Source organism: Microtus oregoni, unplaced genomic scaffold (genome assembly GCF_018167655.1).
Source record: "Microtus oregoni isolate MIOR12 unplaced genomic scaffold, Mior012 000031F_ref0000149, whole genome shotgun sequence".
In the NCBI taxonomy this organism is placed as follows: domain Eukaryota; kingdom Metazoa; phylum Chordata; class Mammalia; order Rodentia; family Cricetidae; genus Microtus; species Microtus oregoni.
This window is the reverse complement of record NW_024543090.1, coordinates 4,229,605-4,246,828: the sequence shown is the minus strand read 5'-3', so window position 1 is coordinate 4,246,828 and position 17,224 is coordinate 4,229,605. Positions and strand designations below refer to the sequence as shown.

The 17,224-nt window shown below is 41.0% G+C and overlaps 1 protein-coding gene across 2 annotated transcripts in view; it reads left to right on the top strand.

Moving 5' to 3' along the window:
- Nucleotides 1-2,343: 2,343 nt before the first annotated feature.
- The window catches only part of Caprin1 (cell cycle associated protein 1), a 33,777-nt gene continuing 18,896 nt past the window's right edge, over nt 2,344-17,224 (top strand). The window contains exons 1-5 of one of the 2 annotated variants that reach the window (XM_041678750.1): nt 2,344-2,510; nt 3,022-3,231; nt 13,929-13,991; nt 14,101-14,187; nt 16,940-17,178. In XM_041678750.1, the coding sequence (XP_041534684.1) occupies nt 3,022-3,231; nt 13,929-13,991; nt 14,101-14,187; nt 16,940-17,178 (599 nt within the window). In that variant the 5' untranslated portion in view covers nt 2,344-2,510. Of the gene's footprint in view, nt 2,511-2,834; nt 3,232-13,928; nt 13,992-14,100; nt 14,188-16,939; nt 17,179-17,224 lie in introns of those variants that run through there. The other variant, XM_041678751.1, reaches the window with a different exon arrangement.

Sequence of the window (17,224 nt, the reverse complement as noted above, 5' to 3'; positions counted from 1 at the left end):
GCTTTGGTGTCTGTCCTGGAACTAACTCTGTAGACCAGGCTGGCCTCGAACTCACAGAAACCCACCTGCCTCTGCCTCTTGGAGCGCTGGGATTAAAGGCGTGTGCCGCCACCACCGCCCGGCAGCAGTGATTTTTTTTCTTACTATTTTGTTTTTATTTTTGAGATAGCATTTCTCTCTGTAGCCTTGGTTGTTCTGGAACTTGCTCTGTAGACCAGGCTGACCTCTAACTCATTGAGACCAACCTGCCTCTGCCTCCCAAGCCCAAGTGTATCACCACCTACTGCATAAGAGTGATTTAAACACAAGAGGACGAAATGAACATGCCCTCTCACTCAGGCCCCTTCTATGTCTATTTCCCACTCCTTGCTCTAGCCACTGTGGAAGCCATTAGGATTTTTATTTTCCCTTTGATGGAGGAAGGTCATTGGTTAAATAAAAAGAAACTGCTTGGCCCTCATTGGTTAGAAGATAGGTGGGAGGAGTAAACAGAACAGAACGCTGGGAGGAAGAGGAAGTGAGCTCAGACTCCACAGCTCTCCTCTCAGGAGCGGATGCCTCAGAGAGATGCCATGCTCCCAGCTCCCAGGCAGACGCACCGCACGCGATGAAGCTCCGACCAAGGATGGACATAGGCTAGAATCTTCCCTGTAAGACCGGTGCTCACAGATTATTAGAGATGGGTTGATCGGGATATCAGAATTAGCCAGTAAGGGCTAGAGCTAAAGGGCCAAGCAGTGATTAAATGAATACAGTTTGTGTGTTGTTATTTCGGGCATGAGCTAGCCAGGCAGCCGGGGTGCTGGGGACGCAGCCCCGCCACCCTTATTACTATATCCCTTGACTGGATCTCATTATGCAGCTCTTGCTTGGGCTGGAACTGTGTAGACGAGGCTAGTCTTCAACTCAAAGAGGCCTGCCTACTTGCCTCTACCACCCCACTGCAGGGGTGCCCATGCGAGGTTCCTGGTAAATGATGCTTTTTTTTTTTTTTTTTGCTTTTTCGAGACAGGGTTTCTCTGTGGCTTTGGAACCTGTCCTGGAACTAGCTTTATAGACCAGGCTGGTCTCGAACTCAGAGATCCACCTGCCTCTGCCTCCCGAGTGCTGGGATTAAAGGCGTGCACCACCATCGCCCAGCATGATGCTCCCTTTAGTTTTAGAAAAGTATCTTCCTTCAGTTCTTGCTCATGAGTACCCAGGAAGGCTCTCACTGGCCAACTTTGCCTTCCTTCACTTTCCTGTTACTTGTGCACGCCATTCCCTGCAAACTCCGTATCCAGTCTGTAGTTTTGTTCACCATTCCTATTACAGAAGAGTTCCTAGTACATCAGATGTCCAATAAATATTCAGATGTACAGATGACAGACTTTACAGCTAACTGGAATATCTCAAGGCCACAGGCTGCTGTTGTTTCTCCAGGAAACCAGCCTGCCGGCATTATTCATTTTAATTATCAGGGAAGAGTAACTTTGGTAGAATCCTCTTCTAAATCTTTTCATGGAATTTATAAATTGGCCATTTGCTGTTGTCACACAACGCTATGCTGAATTTTCCATGGATCATATTCATAGATTGTTCTAGAGTGCTCATTTTCTACTCATTGTCCATCCTCGCTTTGCCCACCTCCCAACCCCCGGAAAAATTCTCTTATAGAAAACTTCCAACCCCATCTAGCATAGTCTTTGAAGTTTTGGATAAAATCTAAAAAAAAAAGTGTGTGTAAAAGCTGAGAAACTCAGGCCCTGGGCGTACTTGTTATCTATCTCAGGGTAGGTGAAGATGGCTTTAAACATGACCTAGGACATTTTAGAACATCAAAAAGCCTTCAAGGATGCTCATTTTCCAGGGATTCTGCAGAAAATGCCAGGTTACTGGATGACTGTTATGTGGCCATTTGTCTTCTTTCAGACCTTTTAGGGTGTTTGTTTGCTGTGCATATAGATGGAATTCTGGAAGCTGGGAATGCACCACCCACCCCACGCACCCCTTACTTTCACAAACCTTTGCCTCCCCCCCAACCCCCACCACCCCCAAATAAGGGCTCTGCAAGGGGCAATCCCCAGCTCCGGAGCCTGCTGCCTGACACCTATTGTCCCCGCTTGGGTGTCAAGTGATATTGCCTGAAGGACCCCAGCATAGAGTCCACTCAAAAACACAAATCACGGCATCAGTGGCCTCTGTGGGGGTACTGTATAGATTTGCAGAGCAACAGGACCCCGGCGCAGAGGTTCCGGCCAGGCGGGGACGCGGTCCGGCGATCTTTCCTGACAGGCGTTCACGTCGGGCAGCCCTAGCGGCTTGAAGGCCCCCGCCCCCCCCCCCTCCGAGCGCTGCCTGGCTAAGTCCCTCCCGCGCCGGCTCTTGTCCCACTAGGAGCAGCTCAGTGCAGCGGGGACAGGGCGAAGCGGTCTGCGCCCACGGAGCGCACGCCTCTGCTCGCAACGCAGCGCCACCCTTGCCCCCGTCGGCTGCCCACTCCAGACGTCCAGCGGCTCCGCGCGCGCACGGTGAGCGCCATCCCGGACCAAGGCGCCGAAGGGGAAGAGGGGCCGCTGCGCCCGAGTGTCTCTTTTACCTTCGGGGCGGCCCGAGCGGCGACGGGGGCTCGCTCCTGCCCTCCCCACCCCCACCCCGCTCACTCCAGTGCCCTCCTCCACCCCTGGCCCTGACCTCTGTCCCTCTCGCTCTCGCCAGGCAACGGGTGGCGCCCGACCCGATGGGGACCGTTGCCCTGGCGGTTGGCGGCTACCGTGCCAGGCCCCGCCCCCGGCGCAAGCTCGGTGCCCCGGGGCGAGCGGGCAGGGGGAGGGGCGGGCGTCCGGGCGCCCTGCTGGCGGGTCGCGCGCGTGCCCGCGGGCCCCTTCCTGCCGGCGGCGCGCGCCTCCCCCTCCCCCACCACGCGCGCAGCCTTCCGCCCGCCCGCTGCGCGTTTTGTCCCGCGTCTCGCCCCGTCCGTCTCCTGACTCGCTGCTCTTGTCCTTCCCTCCCGCTTTTTTCTCCTCTCTTCTCGGTCTAAAGATGCCCTCGGCCACCAGCCACAGCGGAAGCGGCAGCAAGTCGTCGGGACCGCCGCCGCCGTCCGGGCCCTCCGGGAGTGAGGCGGCGGCCGGGGCAGCTGCGCCGGCTTCTCAGCATCCGGCAACCGGCACCGGCGCGGTCCAGACCGAAGCCATGAAACAGATTCTCGGGGTGATCGACAAGAAACTTCGGAACCTGGAGAAAAAAAAGGTGCGAGGAGATAACGGAGAGGGAGGTCTTGTGGCCCCGGCACGCCTGTCTCCGCGCTGGACGGAGTTTGGTGCCCAGAAAACGGGCGCCTCGGGGAGGTGCCTGTCACCTGACCCGAACGCGGCTCTGCCTCTAGGCCTCGGTTACTCACATCACGCCGTGTCGGGCCTTACCTCGCGGTAATGGGCTGCCTAGGTGGTGGGGCCCCTTGCCGGGCCATCCGGTGGAGGCCACGGGGAAGAAACCGAGGGCTTGGTCAGCCGATCGCCTCGTGGACTTGAGAGGCCCATGCCCCGTAGCAGTGGCGTTTGCCCCTTAACACGGCTCGAGGCTGGTGGAATGGCTCTGGCCCCTCTTCCCAGGGAGAGATGTGTGTCAACCCTGAACTAGGGTCGCAGGCCCATCAGGCTCGTTTCGAGCCGGGCTTCGCTTGGGTACCCCCATCCTCTTCTGATGGGCTCCCTACATTTCCCCCTTTGTTTCGATTGTCTGGGTGCTCCGAACCTTACGCTCAGCCTAGTCACGAGATTTTTTTTTTTCCTTTTTTTGCAGCGACTTTTAATTTTAACTAATTTTGTTGCTGCTGCAGCATACTAAAGGGGCCGGGGGCCCATCTTCGATTGCAAGCCTTCGAGGGTGGATCTAGATTAGACTGGAGTAGACTGCCTCTGGGTCTCTAGGCACATGGAGTATCTAACATGGCGGCGGCTGCGGGAGAGGGAAACGCTGTACAGGAGCTGCATTGTGAGCACAAAGCGAAAGCAGAGGGGGAGGGCAGAGACCTAGCAGCCGCCCCGCCTAGCCTCCCCCCCCCCCAAAAAAAACCGAGCCACACCCACTCAGTTTTTGGCTTTAATATTTAGATATTCTAGGCCACACGGTGAGATTACTTAAGTCAGCGTTTTGTTTTACGCTTTTAGTGCAGGACTGTATACCAACACAGTTGATTTGAAGGGTCTCGGTAGAAGTGAATTTCTATCTTAAGAAAAGTAGTGGAAAAGGACAAGCAGATGGGTAGTACAGTAAAAATGGAGGTAATTACCCCTGGGACTGTTAGGCTAACTTGGCCTTTTACCGTAGGTAAAATGTAACTTTGATACCTTGTGCCTGCCCATCTTCAGGACATTTTCAATTTTGAAAAATTCCAGTGAAGATTTTTATTTAGTCATTCACAGGGTAGGATTGAAAAAGGAATATTGGCTTAAATCTGAGCTGTAGGAAGTTGGAAAAAAACATGACATTTTATGTCTTAGCTTGATAACTTATCTGCTGACTTTCCCTTTTTAGTACATTCCCCATTGCTACTTTTCTGTCTCAGTGTTGAAGATTGTTACTTTTTAAAAACTTTAATTTCCCAGACTTTGTTTGAAATTGAGAATATACATTTGAGATCTCAAGCTCTTCTGAGAATTATTTTGTTATACAGGTGTTTTCTTAGTAATTGGAAAATGTATTAAAATAGTGAAAGCATCATAAGCTACATTCAAATATGCAGTTGTATACCAGCATTTTTGGTAATTGCTATGTGAGTTTTTGCCACCCTGTGTGAAACTGAGTCTAGTTATCTTAAAGTTTCTTAATGCAGTAATCAAAAATGCTGATGCAATTTTGGGGGAGTTTTGGCCTTCTAGTATAGAAACCAATATGAACTTCAATGTTGTAATATTCTTAAGTATAGCTGTTAGTGGCTGTAATAAATATATTCATTAAAAAACAACGCTGAGGGGCTGGAGAGATGGCTCAGAGGTTAAGGGCATTGACTGCTCTTCCAGAGGTTCGCAGTTCAATTCTCAGCACCACATGGTGGCTCACAACCATCTGTAATGAGATCTTCTGCACCAGAAGAGGCAGAGGTAGGTAGGAACTCTTTGAGTTCAAGGCCATCCTGGTCAACAGAGTTAGTTCTAGGACAGCTAGGGCTGGTACAAAGAGAAACCCTGTCTTGAAAAATAAACAAAACCACAAAAAACAGTGGCGAGTAGCAGTCATTGTATTTACTAGGTGTTTAAGGGGATTTGATAAACAAGACACAGAAATCTTGATTAAAGGGCCTGTGAAGGCTTGGACCATGACTGGCCAGCTATGTTTAGGTGTAAATATTTGAATTCTTTCCACCAGAGAAATGCTGCTATCACCTGAACAGTGTTGGTGCATGCCTGTAATCCCAGCACTCAGGAAACAGAGGCAGGCGGACCCATCCTGGTCTACAGAGTGAATTACAGGACAGCCAGGGGCTGTCCCAAAACGGTGCCTCAAAAAAGTAATGTAATTATTGTTAAAGATATTATAGACTCAGATAACCTAATGATTTAACAAACAATTACATAAAAATATTTTGTATCAGTTTTTTCTTTTGTTTTCAGTGTTTTGTTTGCTAAATATCAGTGAAAAGATTATAATCCACAGGCAGAGCTACTCATTAGACTATTGATGTGTCTTTAATGGCCACAGATGCTTAAGGCATTGGAGGCATTGGATTTTGTACTAACATAAACAAATCTGGTTTTTACTTTTCATTTTATTACTGGATGATTTGTCCTGTGAGAGCTTTTCAATGACTGTGGGTTTTTTTGTTGTTTTGTTTGTTTTTTTTTTGGAGATGGATCTTCTCTGTGTAGCCCTAACTGTCTTGAAACTTGCCCCTTAGGCTGGCCTCAAACTCACAGAGATTGACTTGCTTCTACTTCCCAAGTGCCTGGCAGGATTGAGCATTTGTAATTTGTAATGGACCTAAAGTAGGGTTTACGCTATGAATCTGTTTTAATATGTCTTTAGAAACTAATGCAATAGCCATATTCTTTAATTTAGCAATTTATATTTGTTTCTTATCTATTCATACTACAACCTGCTAGACCAAGAAGGTATCTTAACAAAAGTTACCAGTAGATAATGTAGTATCAGTTTAAACCTGAGACCTGATACAATTTTATTTCATTTAAGAAAAGTAAGTCCAGGCGATGGTGGCGCAAGCCTTTTATCCCAGCACTGGGGAGGCAGAGGCAGGCGGATCTCTGTGAGTTTGAGACCAGCCTGGTCTACAGAGCTAGTTCCAGGACAGGCTCCAAAGCCACAGAGAAACCCTGTCTCGAAAAACCAAAAAAAAAAAAAAAAAAAAAATTTAAGAAAAGTAAGTTTTGTTCATTTCATTAATTTCTGCCATCAGAGGAAAGTTATTCTCTGTCCAGTGAGAATGCTTACCATTGGTGAAATATTATGTAATTCAGCCTAATAAATAAATGTCTTAGTCATTTTTAAAGTTTGGGCTAATAAGTATACCAATGTAGAACAATAAAATTACATTTATAATATAGAGAATCAAATGCAAACGTAAAATCCTTAGAAATTTGATTTAAACAAAGTACAAATACTGAGTTGAGGGACTTACTGCCTAGTTTCCTTTTAGTACAGAACTGGGTCTTAGACTATATAAGATATTTGGAAACAAAGTCTGAATTTTAAGAGACACTCATCTAATAGCTTAAGATGTAATCAGTTTTGGCCAGGCGGTGGTGACACACACCTTTAATCCCAGCACTCGGCAGAGGCAGGCTGATGTCTTGAGTTCAAGTCCAGCTTGGTCTACAGGAGCTAGCTCCAGGACAGGCTCCAAAGCTACAGAGAAACCCTGTCTTTAAAAAAAAAAAAGATGTAATGAGTTTGGATGTGAGGGATGTTTATAATAGATGGCATTTAAAACAACTGGCAGTTCTGCTAGGTGAAAGGTTAGCATTCTTTTGCTTTAAAAAATGATTTGTAACCAAAATTGATAAGGAAAAGTATATTTTTACACCATTCTCTAAAGCAGTACGCCTCAATCTGAGAGTCACAACCCCTGGGAGGCTGTTGGATAGCCCTTCTGAGGGGGTCACATAAGATCCTTGGGAAACATTTACATTACAGCTCCTAATAGTAGCAAAATTACAGTTATGAAGTAGCAGTGAAAATAGTTTATGGTTGGGGGTCACCACACATGAGGAACTGTACTAAAGGGTTGCAGCTTTAGGAAGGTTGAGAACCACTGCTTTATGCATGTTATATCTTTATAGCTAATATTGTTCATTAAAAAGAGTGAAACTAAGCTGGGCGGTGGTGCATGCTTGCCTTTAATTCCAGTGCTTGGGAGGCAGAGTTCAAGTTTGAGGCCAACCTGGTCTACAAAGTGACCAAAGGACAAGTTCCAAAGCTACAGAGAAACCCTGTCTTGAGAAAACAAAATAATGATAAAAAAAGAAGACTAACTTTTCTAGATCTGCAGTGTCCCTTAGAATCTTTGATGCATCTGTTGTGCAGGGTATATGCTGTTTTGACAGATACTCATTCTTTAAACTTTTATTGATAAAAATTTTTTTCCCGGGAGAATAATTTTCAGATTTCTGGTGAATTAGCTTCTTCATTGATTTGCAAGATCTATTCTTCTGCAATGCAGAGGCTAAAGTTACTTGATTTTGTGTTCTTAGAAAAAAGCTATAATGCTTAATTTGGGAGAAAGCTTAGTTTTTGAGATAGGGTCTTTAAGTAACTCTGGTTGTCCTGGAATTTGCTGTTTAGATCAGGCTGTCCTGGAGCTTAGAGAACCACTTGCCTCTGCTTCCTGAGTACTGGGATTAAACCACCACACAAGGGGTTGGAGAGATGGCTCAGCGGTTAAGAGCATTGCGTGCTCTTCTAAAGGACCCGAGTTCGATTCCCAGCAACCACATGGTGGCTCACAACCATCTGTAATGAGGTCTAGTGTTTTAAATTCATCTTGCCAAGGGGGAAAGTTATGATGTGTAATTGGTTCTTAGCTCTTTCATGTGTCATCTACCTCCCCCCACCATGGTTCTTTTCTTGGGTGAGAACAGAATCATGAGTGTTGTAAAAATGATAGACTAAATGATAGATTACTTGGCCGAAGTATTTTACTTCAGGAACTTACGTGAATAAGAATACATTTTGTGTTATATATAGATTAAGAATATAAATTGTGGAGCTGAGGCCAGCCTGGTCTACATATTGACTTCCAGGACAGCCAGAAGTATATGAGAGACCCTGTCTTGAAAAGGTGAAATAAAAAAATATGTAATTTGTTAAATTTTAAGTAAACAATTGTTAAATTTATTTTGAGAACTAGATGAAAGATTAGCACTGTCTCATCTTTTCAGATTAGTGAAATATTTAGTTGGTTAAAACATTTTGTCATGACTGATTGACTTTAATTTTATTACCATGTTGTTCCAGAAACTTAAACTTTTTTTAGAGCTTAAAGCCACCTTAGAATTAAAGCCAATTCATTTTATGGAAAAGCAAATAGAAACGCTTCTATAGAATGATTCAGGTCTGAATGTGATTGACTATCATTAAATTCATTGAGATAGTTAGAATTCATAATGATGTTCAACCTAATTGTTCATGGTAATTATCCTGGAGAACTAAATAAGCCCTTTTGCTTCAAATTCTTTAAAATATTTTAAAGTTTATTTTGTGTATATGAATGCTTTCCTAAATGTTTTTAAATGTACCATGTTTATATAGAACCTGCTGAGGAAATGGAATTACAGCTGGTTGTGATGTACCTTGTGGGTGCTGGTCTTGAACTCACAGAGATCTGCCTGCACTTTGCCTCCTGAGTGCTAGGATTACCACTGCCTGGCTCTTTCTTTTTTTAAAGTGAGCTTGTATTTTTATTTTCAGGTGGGCAGAATTGATGAAAACAAGTAGAACAAATAGAAATTTCTGGTAGTGTAAGCAGGATTTTGTCAATAGTTGTAGTATAGAGGTCAAGGGTAATTCCTTGCATGAGAACCATTGTGAATTACTAGACCATGCATTCTTTATGTGTTCTTATTCCAACATAGAAATTAAAAAAATTGACACATGGTGGTGGTATGTACCTTTATTTATTTTTTATTTATTTTTATTGAGCTCTATATTTTCCTCTGCTCCCCTCTTCCTTTCAATCCTCCCCCAAGGTCCCCATGTTCCCATTTTACTCAGGAGATCTTGTCTTTTTCTACTTCCCATGTAGATTAGATCTATGTAAGTCTTTGTGTTCACATTGTTGTCTACGGCGTGGTTTGTGGGGTGGTTTTCTCTGCTTTATGTTTAAAAACCACCTAGAGTGAGTGAGTACATGTGATAGTTGTCTTTCTGTGTCTGGGTTACCTCACTCAAAATAATGTTTTCTAGCTCTATCCATTTTCCTGCAAAATTCAAGCTGTCATTATTTTTTTTCTGCTGTGTAGTACTCCATTGTGTAAGTGTACCACATTTTCCTTATCCACTCTTCGATCCAGGGACATTTAGGTTGTTTCCAGGTTCTGGCTGTGACAAACAGTACACACCTTTAATCCCAGCACGAGGATGGATCTTTGAGTTTGAGGCCAGCCTACTACTGTGTTTTTCAATTGTGTAGATTCACCTTTTTGAATAACTTTGTTAAACCAAACAGCAAATAGTTCTAAGTACTAAAAAAGAACCAACAAAATAACAAAAACCAAAACTTTGTGATTATTATATTTTTCAACTTTCAGCTTTTGACTTTTAGGTGGTGTACTGAGGATGGAACTCGGCCTTTGACATACCAGGCAAAAGCACACTAAGCTTCAGTGTGCTTCATCTCTAGTCCAGCTTCAGATTTTGTAAGAGTGTGATCAAAGTAGATGGTGTTGGAACTCTGACTAAATTTTCTTTTTCTTATCAGGGTCAGTTGCTTCCATTTCTGCATGGACAGTGAGTAAGGGTTTTGCAGGATTATCTTTTTAAATTGTGAAATAAAACTTTTGTATATATAACCTGTTTGAAAAAAAAATAGAATGAGATTAGATAACATCTAATAAATACCGAGAAATACCTTCCTCTTACACTCTTAATACTTTTTTGTTTAGGGCAGACTAATGCTACATGAACAGGCCTTCAGCATTTGAAGAGAACTGTTACAGATCTTCTGAGTTGTACGTGTTTTCTCCACTATTCTCTGAAAAACTGACAATTTTTGCTGCTTTTACGAATTTTACCAGCTACTAATTCTCAGTGGAGAGTGACTAGGAAGTAGCTGCCCATTGCTTAGACAGTCAGAAGTGGCATTTCTCTAGGTGATGACGTGGGGAATGGAGGCCTTAGTAACTTGAAATAGCATCTTGAGAAATCACTAATAAAGTTAAGGGAAAGAGAAATCTCTACCTTTCTGTGTCTGGATTTATGGGTGTTCAAGTATTACTGGATTTATTTGACTTGGGAACATAAAATATAGCTAGGTGCTTTTTTTTTTTAATTTTAGGCTTCACTTTTATCTGTTTCAGGTTAGAGTCTTCATTAGTTAAGAACAGGAGTTACCGGCTTTTCCCTGGGTAGCACAGTTTTTCAGGTGTTGTCTTCCTGGGACTAGTTACAGCCGAATAAATTTAGTATTTTTGGAGTTTCACATTTGAATTTCTTTGAAAATGCATAATTAAAAATGTTTTCTTTGGGGTGGCTCAGCAGTTAAGAGCATGTGTTGCTCTTGCTTACGACCTACCATTTGTAATTCTGTTGTACTAGCTCCCAGGGGTCTAAGTCCCTCTTCTGACCTCATTGCACCAGATATACATATGGTGCACATACCTACATGCATATAAACACTCATACACATAAAACAGACATTTAAAAAATTAAAGATGGTTTCTTTAGTGGGAATTGTTGGCTATAATAGTAATGTTTGGGAGTACATCTGTCACAGATACCCACCTTTCTGTATTGTTTTTAGAAGCCTATGTCAGTAAAGGGACTTTGAAGGCAATACAGAACTCTGGGAAGGATGGAGGCTTAAGATTCACTGCTGCTCCTCATAATCGCAGGCCGGAAAAAGGAAGCAGCAGTATAGGCAGAGGCAGAAATGAAATGTAGTGATCTAAACGGTGGGCTGTTGAGGTACACATGATTTTTCTGGGATTTATTATGACAAGTTATTTTACTTCTATCTCATAGTTAGAATTTCATGTAGTACTGCTGACTCTTGAAAGAACAAAGAAACTGGAGTTAGAATGGGCCAGAATAGCACTTGGTACAGTTATTTCTCTAACATCTGGTTAAAGTCTTTGACCTTTGAATCTAGTCATACTACTACTGCATGCCTTTTCTTAAAAGATTTGTTATTTTGGGAAATGCCCTGGTTTTTGTCTTCCTCATATGGTACTATAATTGAAAATTTTTAATACAGTTCACTATATGTAGTAGTTGAAGAAGAAACCCTAACTTGAATTTCACAATTGGTGTTTCAAGACATGAAGGATAGATTAGTGTTAATTAGTATTATGATAGGCTTTCTAATGAAGATACCTCTTTATGCTGTGAGTAGAGCTCCATTTTGCAGGGGAGAAAGGCTTACAACGTTTTGTGCTTAGGATGAGTAGTTGTTTTTATCACTCTGTTAGACGGCCATGTTCTGGAAGTAGGGAAAAACAAATCTGTTGCCCTTTATCTTTGCCCCTTTATTTTATGTTTTACTTGTTAGTATAGCCTAAATGTATTAACGTAATTTATAATGTGGAATTTAAACCCAAATGCATAAATTTCTAGTTGAACTTAATTTGAATTGGAAGTAAAAAATAAGAGCAAAAGCTCTTAAGATAGTATCATTTGTCTCTAGTTGTTTGAAAGCTATCTTATCTTTAAGGTACCACTCACTGGTGGTGTTGGGCAGTGGAGTAATGGCATCACTTTCCTTCACCAAAAGCTACTTAGCAGTTTAACTTTACTAGTGTGGCAAACTGTTTTGTAATGTAACAGTAGACTGTTGAGGCTGTCTAGTACAAGGTCATTACTGAATTAAATTATACACCACTTTTAACTTCTGGGGTCTTAGTTTCTGACTAAGATTTAACAGAAGCACTATTTTTCAGTAAAAGGTGGTGGTAATTCAATGTGAGTAAGCTTTCTGTGGTTATGATCAAATACATGAAAAAAATCAAAGGAAGACAGGTTTACTTTGGCTCACAGTTTCGTTCTGTCTTCATCTAAATGAGGAACACAACCTGGAATAAAGCTGCTATGGTAGCTGGAAAACAGAAAAGAGGAAGGGGCTGGGGACAAGACTCTTGGCAAGTTTCTATTACCTGTCAGGTTGTAAACCTATCAATAGACTAGTATTCATTGGTGAGGATTAATTACTACTCATCTAGTCACTTCCAAAAGTCTTGTCTCGGGATACTCCTGCTTTGGGACCATGGTGTATGCTTTGGGGGAGGAATTTCAGATGCAAATCTTAACAAGTATTCAGACCATGAATGGATAATTTTTCTTATGCAGTGGTTGCTGGGTTAGATTATAGTTGGTCTAGAAACCAAACCATTCAATTTTCTGAATTGTTTATAGTTGAACCTTTAAGCAACTTGTTTTCATAAATTAAAATTTCTGGGCTCTACTGGACATACTTTTAACAGGGGAATTACTCTGTGTTTGACCTATATGGATCTTAAACTTAGCTGTGTACAGAGTCACAGAGAGCATGATAAAATGCAGATTGTTGGACCCCAACATGGAGGTTGGTACGAAGATTTTTGTATTTCTAAAAGTTTTCCCTTGATGATGTTGCTGGTTTTGAGGGTTACATTTTAGGACTTACTGACTTAGAACAACAAAGTCTTTTCATTGTAGAGATTTGGTTGTATGAAATAGTGTACAGAGTTCCTTTCTAGCTCATCTTTGCGTGATGATTCAATTCTATGTCTTAGCAGTGATTCTCTGTTACATATGCTGATAAATAGCTAGTCCCAGGGGGTACTTTTATATTAGAAAGTGTTAACAGTTACAGAATAACCTATGTAATGCTAAGAAGAAACTATTACAGTGACTTCATTTGTTTTACTAATATAATTTTTTAAAAAAATTTGATAACTTAAGGAATTTTTGATCAAAGAACTGTGGTTTCTTTATTTCTGTTTTGGGTGTTTTATCCTCTAGTTTTTAACAGTTTGACTTCCTGACCACTGTTTCATTGTCTGAGTCTTCTGTGAGGAGGAGTCTTTAAAGCCTGGGAAACCTTTTGGGTTTTCTTTCTTTTTTTGTTTTCCAGATAGGGTCTCTTTATGAAGCTCTGGCTGTCCTAGAACTGATTGTGTAGACCAGATGGCCTTAGAGATCCACCTGCTTCCCAAGTTCTAGGATTAAAGACATGTGACACTATGCCTGGCTAAGGTTTCTTTTTTTACAAAAAAAGATAATTTCAAGCCAGAGGATTTTTGAAACCCTATTCAGTTGCAAAGAAGCAGAGAAGTGGTTACAGTGTATCGACTAGGTGAAATGGTAGCTTCATGCTAATTAAGGTTAAATAGAACAAATACACTATTTTCCTGAATGAATTCACTTTATGCCATTTATTTGCATGAATGCTTTGAAGGATGGATGAAGGAAGGATGAAGCATAGAAGTGTAGCTTATGTTCAGTATGTACAGTTGGGTAGAAGAGTATCTTAACTACCATGATGCTCAGTCACATCTGGCTTATGACATTGGTTTTTTAGTACTAAAATAAGCAGTATTTTTGGGTTTACATTCTTATATTTGATGTTGTGATTCAGTTTATTTCTTACTTTGCTATTAAACTTTAGCTAGATGAATATATTACTTAAGCTGGAGTATAGCTGAAAATTGAGACAAGATTTGAAGTAGACTTTGAATATCAATTAGGTTTTCTCATTTTGACATGGTTAAACTGATAAAATTTATTCCTTTTTTATGCAGGGAAAGCTTGATGATTATCAGGAACGAATGAACAAAGGGGAAAGGCTCAATCAAGATCAGCTGGTAAAGATGTTAATGTTTTACTTCAATGAAGGCTCAGTGTTCATTATTTTAAAAGAAAATTTTATAGTTGTGTTCTACTGAAAATGGATTTTTTTTTTTGTCATTTTAGGATGCTGTATCTAAGTACCAGGAAGTCACAAATAATTTGGAATTTGCAAAGGAATTACAGAGGAGTTTCATGGCACTAAGTCAGGATGTAAGTAAAAGATAATGTGTAAAATATTAAAGTTTCCATTAACTTTATCTTTTGGGGTTAATCCCTTCGCTACTGTTGATAAGCTCTCTGCAAGCTGTGGAGACTGGATTCAATTATATCCTATATAATTGCCATTTCTGTATAACTGAGAACACTTTTCTTGAAAAGGACTGTGTTAAAGATAGGATAAACATAATTATGTGAAATCTCAGCTAGTATAAAAATATTTTTCCATAAATTCCTTTAATTTTATGCATATTTATTTCACCAATGTTCTTAAGGAATGTGATAGACAGATAGATACATTTACTGCTCTTAATCAACCCTTGATCCAACAGAAGGGCAAGTTTTCCCTAAATACATGTTACTGGCTGACAATAATTGAATTTTTTAACTAGTACCTTTCTTTTGTGCCAATCTTAGTCACTGTTCTTTTGCTGTAAAGAGACACTATGATTAAGGCAACTTTCAGTTACAGGAGTTTAACCCATTATTATGGCAGTACACAGGCAGACATGGTGCTAGAGAAGAATCTTGAGAGTTCTACATTTGGATTCATAGAGGGAGATGAGAATTGGGTCTGGTTTGGGCTTTTGAAACCTCAAAGTTTCCCCCAGTGACACTTCCTCCAGTAAGGTCACACCACCAGTGCCGCTCCCTGATGAGTTAGCATTCAAATACATGAGCCTATGGGGGCCATTCTTACTCAGACCACTACAGAGCCTTTTGATAGAATAGCAAAGATTGTGCAATCTGTAAACAATAAAAATAGATATTCTCAGTTTGACTGAAAGTCCAAGACCTTGCAAGATATTGGCATCTGGTAAGACCTTTCTTAGAATTGTGTAACAAGACAGAAGAGGGAAGAAGAGTGTGATTGTATTTCCACAGCCTTTTCCATAGCAACATTTATCAGTTCATCAGAGTGGTGCCCTTAGGACCAAAGTAATCATCAAAGACTCTACTTCTCAGCGCTTGAATTTAGACCTTTACTAAAATTTCCGGTATGTTAGTACAGGGTATGGCAGTTACACAGCAACCATAATAACCAAGTGAAAGATATTTGTGCTTGTTTAGGTTAGAACTTTAAGATAGACAAACTATTTTTTTCTCTGACCTTTTTTTTCTAAATATAGTTTATTTTTAAAAAGATGCTATGCAGTTAATCTACATATTTATAAATATTAGACTCTTTTGTATCTATAGAGTAGCATTAGCCTAGCTTTAATCTATCTTTTCTTGCTCACACCTTCACTACTTGAGCTTATATTTTATTACAATTATTATAAAAGAAATCTTTGGGCTAGGATCTGAGTTCTTAAAAGTGAGGACCTGAGTTAGATCCCAAGAACCCATTTACAGGCTAGGCATGGTGGCACTTGCTTGTAATCTTAGCACTAGGAAGTGAAGACAGTCAGATAGATCCCAGGGGCCAGCTATCCAGCCAGCCTATCCTCCTAAGTGAGTGTCAGGCCAGGGGTAAACCTTGTCTTAAAAAAAAAAAAAAAGAGAGCATCTCAGAAAAGATGACTGAGTTCTTCTGTTCCAGGTGTGTATGTGTGTGGGTTTACACATGTGTGTACATTAATACGCACGTATGGGCAGTTATTTCTTTAAGGTGTTCCCCCACTACTTCTCTTTCTGTTTTCTGCTTCCAGCTACCTGTGAAAGACCTTCCTCATTTAAACTGCTCCCAACATTGAAAAGCTCATTCATTTCAGTAGACATTTTCACCTTGTAAGCTTACTTACCCATGCTAACGTAACATCTTATCACTTTTTATATATGTATACTGTGTGATTACTTTTCATTTATTGCTTTGATACCATTTATTCTGGTGCCAATATAAACTATCTTGTTATTTCAATTTTCATTATTCCTTCATTCTCTTTAAGTTAGAAATTTTTTTATGGGTTATAAAATCTTTTATGGGTGTTTTGCTTGTATATGTGTCTGTACCACATGTATGCAGTATCTTTGTAGAACCAGAAGAGGGTTTAGATCCCCTGGAACTTTAGTGAGAGATGGTTGTAATCTGCCCTGTGGGTTCTGGAAATTGAATCTGGGTCCCCTAGAAGAACAGACAGTGCTCCTTGATCCCAAGACAACTCTGCAATCCCCTAATAAGTGTATATATGTCAGTTTATTCTAGCGAAGCTTGAGGTGGTGGAAAAGTGTAAAGAAAAATAGTGCCATGTCTCTTGAAAAAAAATTTACCTTTTTCTTCTAAACTGATGCTAAACATGATAAAGAAGGAGAGAAATATTTGACTTTGTCCTCCTTTCAGCCCTTCAAACTGAGAAAAAAAATACTTTATACTTTACCTAATTTATATGATCCTTTTTTCTGTCATTTTTTTTTTCAATTCATAAAGACTGAGTTTTGTTTACTGTCTTTCAAATACTGAAACTCCTTTCTGATATCAGTGATTTTTTTTTTTTTTTTTTTTAAAATATTTATTTATTATGTATACAATATTCTGTCTGTGTGTATGACTACAGGCCAGAAGAGGGCACCAGACCTCATTACAGATGGTTGTGAGCCACCATGTGGTTGCTGGGAATTGAACTCAGGACCTTTGGAAGAGCAGGCAATGCTCTTAACCACTGAGCCATCTCTCCAGCCCATCAGTGATTGTTGATGATACAATACAGCAAGGAGGAATTGGTAGATTTTTGGCTTGTTCTTGCAAGTTAGTAGAAGGTGGTACCAAGTTGAAATTCTGATGTCTCATGTTAATGTTCTTTGGCAGATTCAGAAAACCATAAAGAAGACTGCACGTCGGGAGCAGCTTATGAGAGAAGAAGCAGAGCAGAAGCGCTTAAAAACTGTTCTTGAGTTACAGTACATACTGGATAAACTGGGAGATGACGAAGTCAGAACTGATCTGAAACAAGGTTTGAACGGAGTGCCAATATTGTCTGAAGAAGAACTGTCATTATTAGATGAGTTCTACAAGTTAGTAGACCCCGAGCGGGACATGAGTTTAAGGTATGGTGGTATCTGGTAATAGAATCTCAGAGATACTGCTCTAATT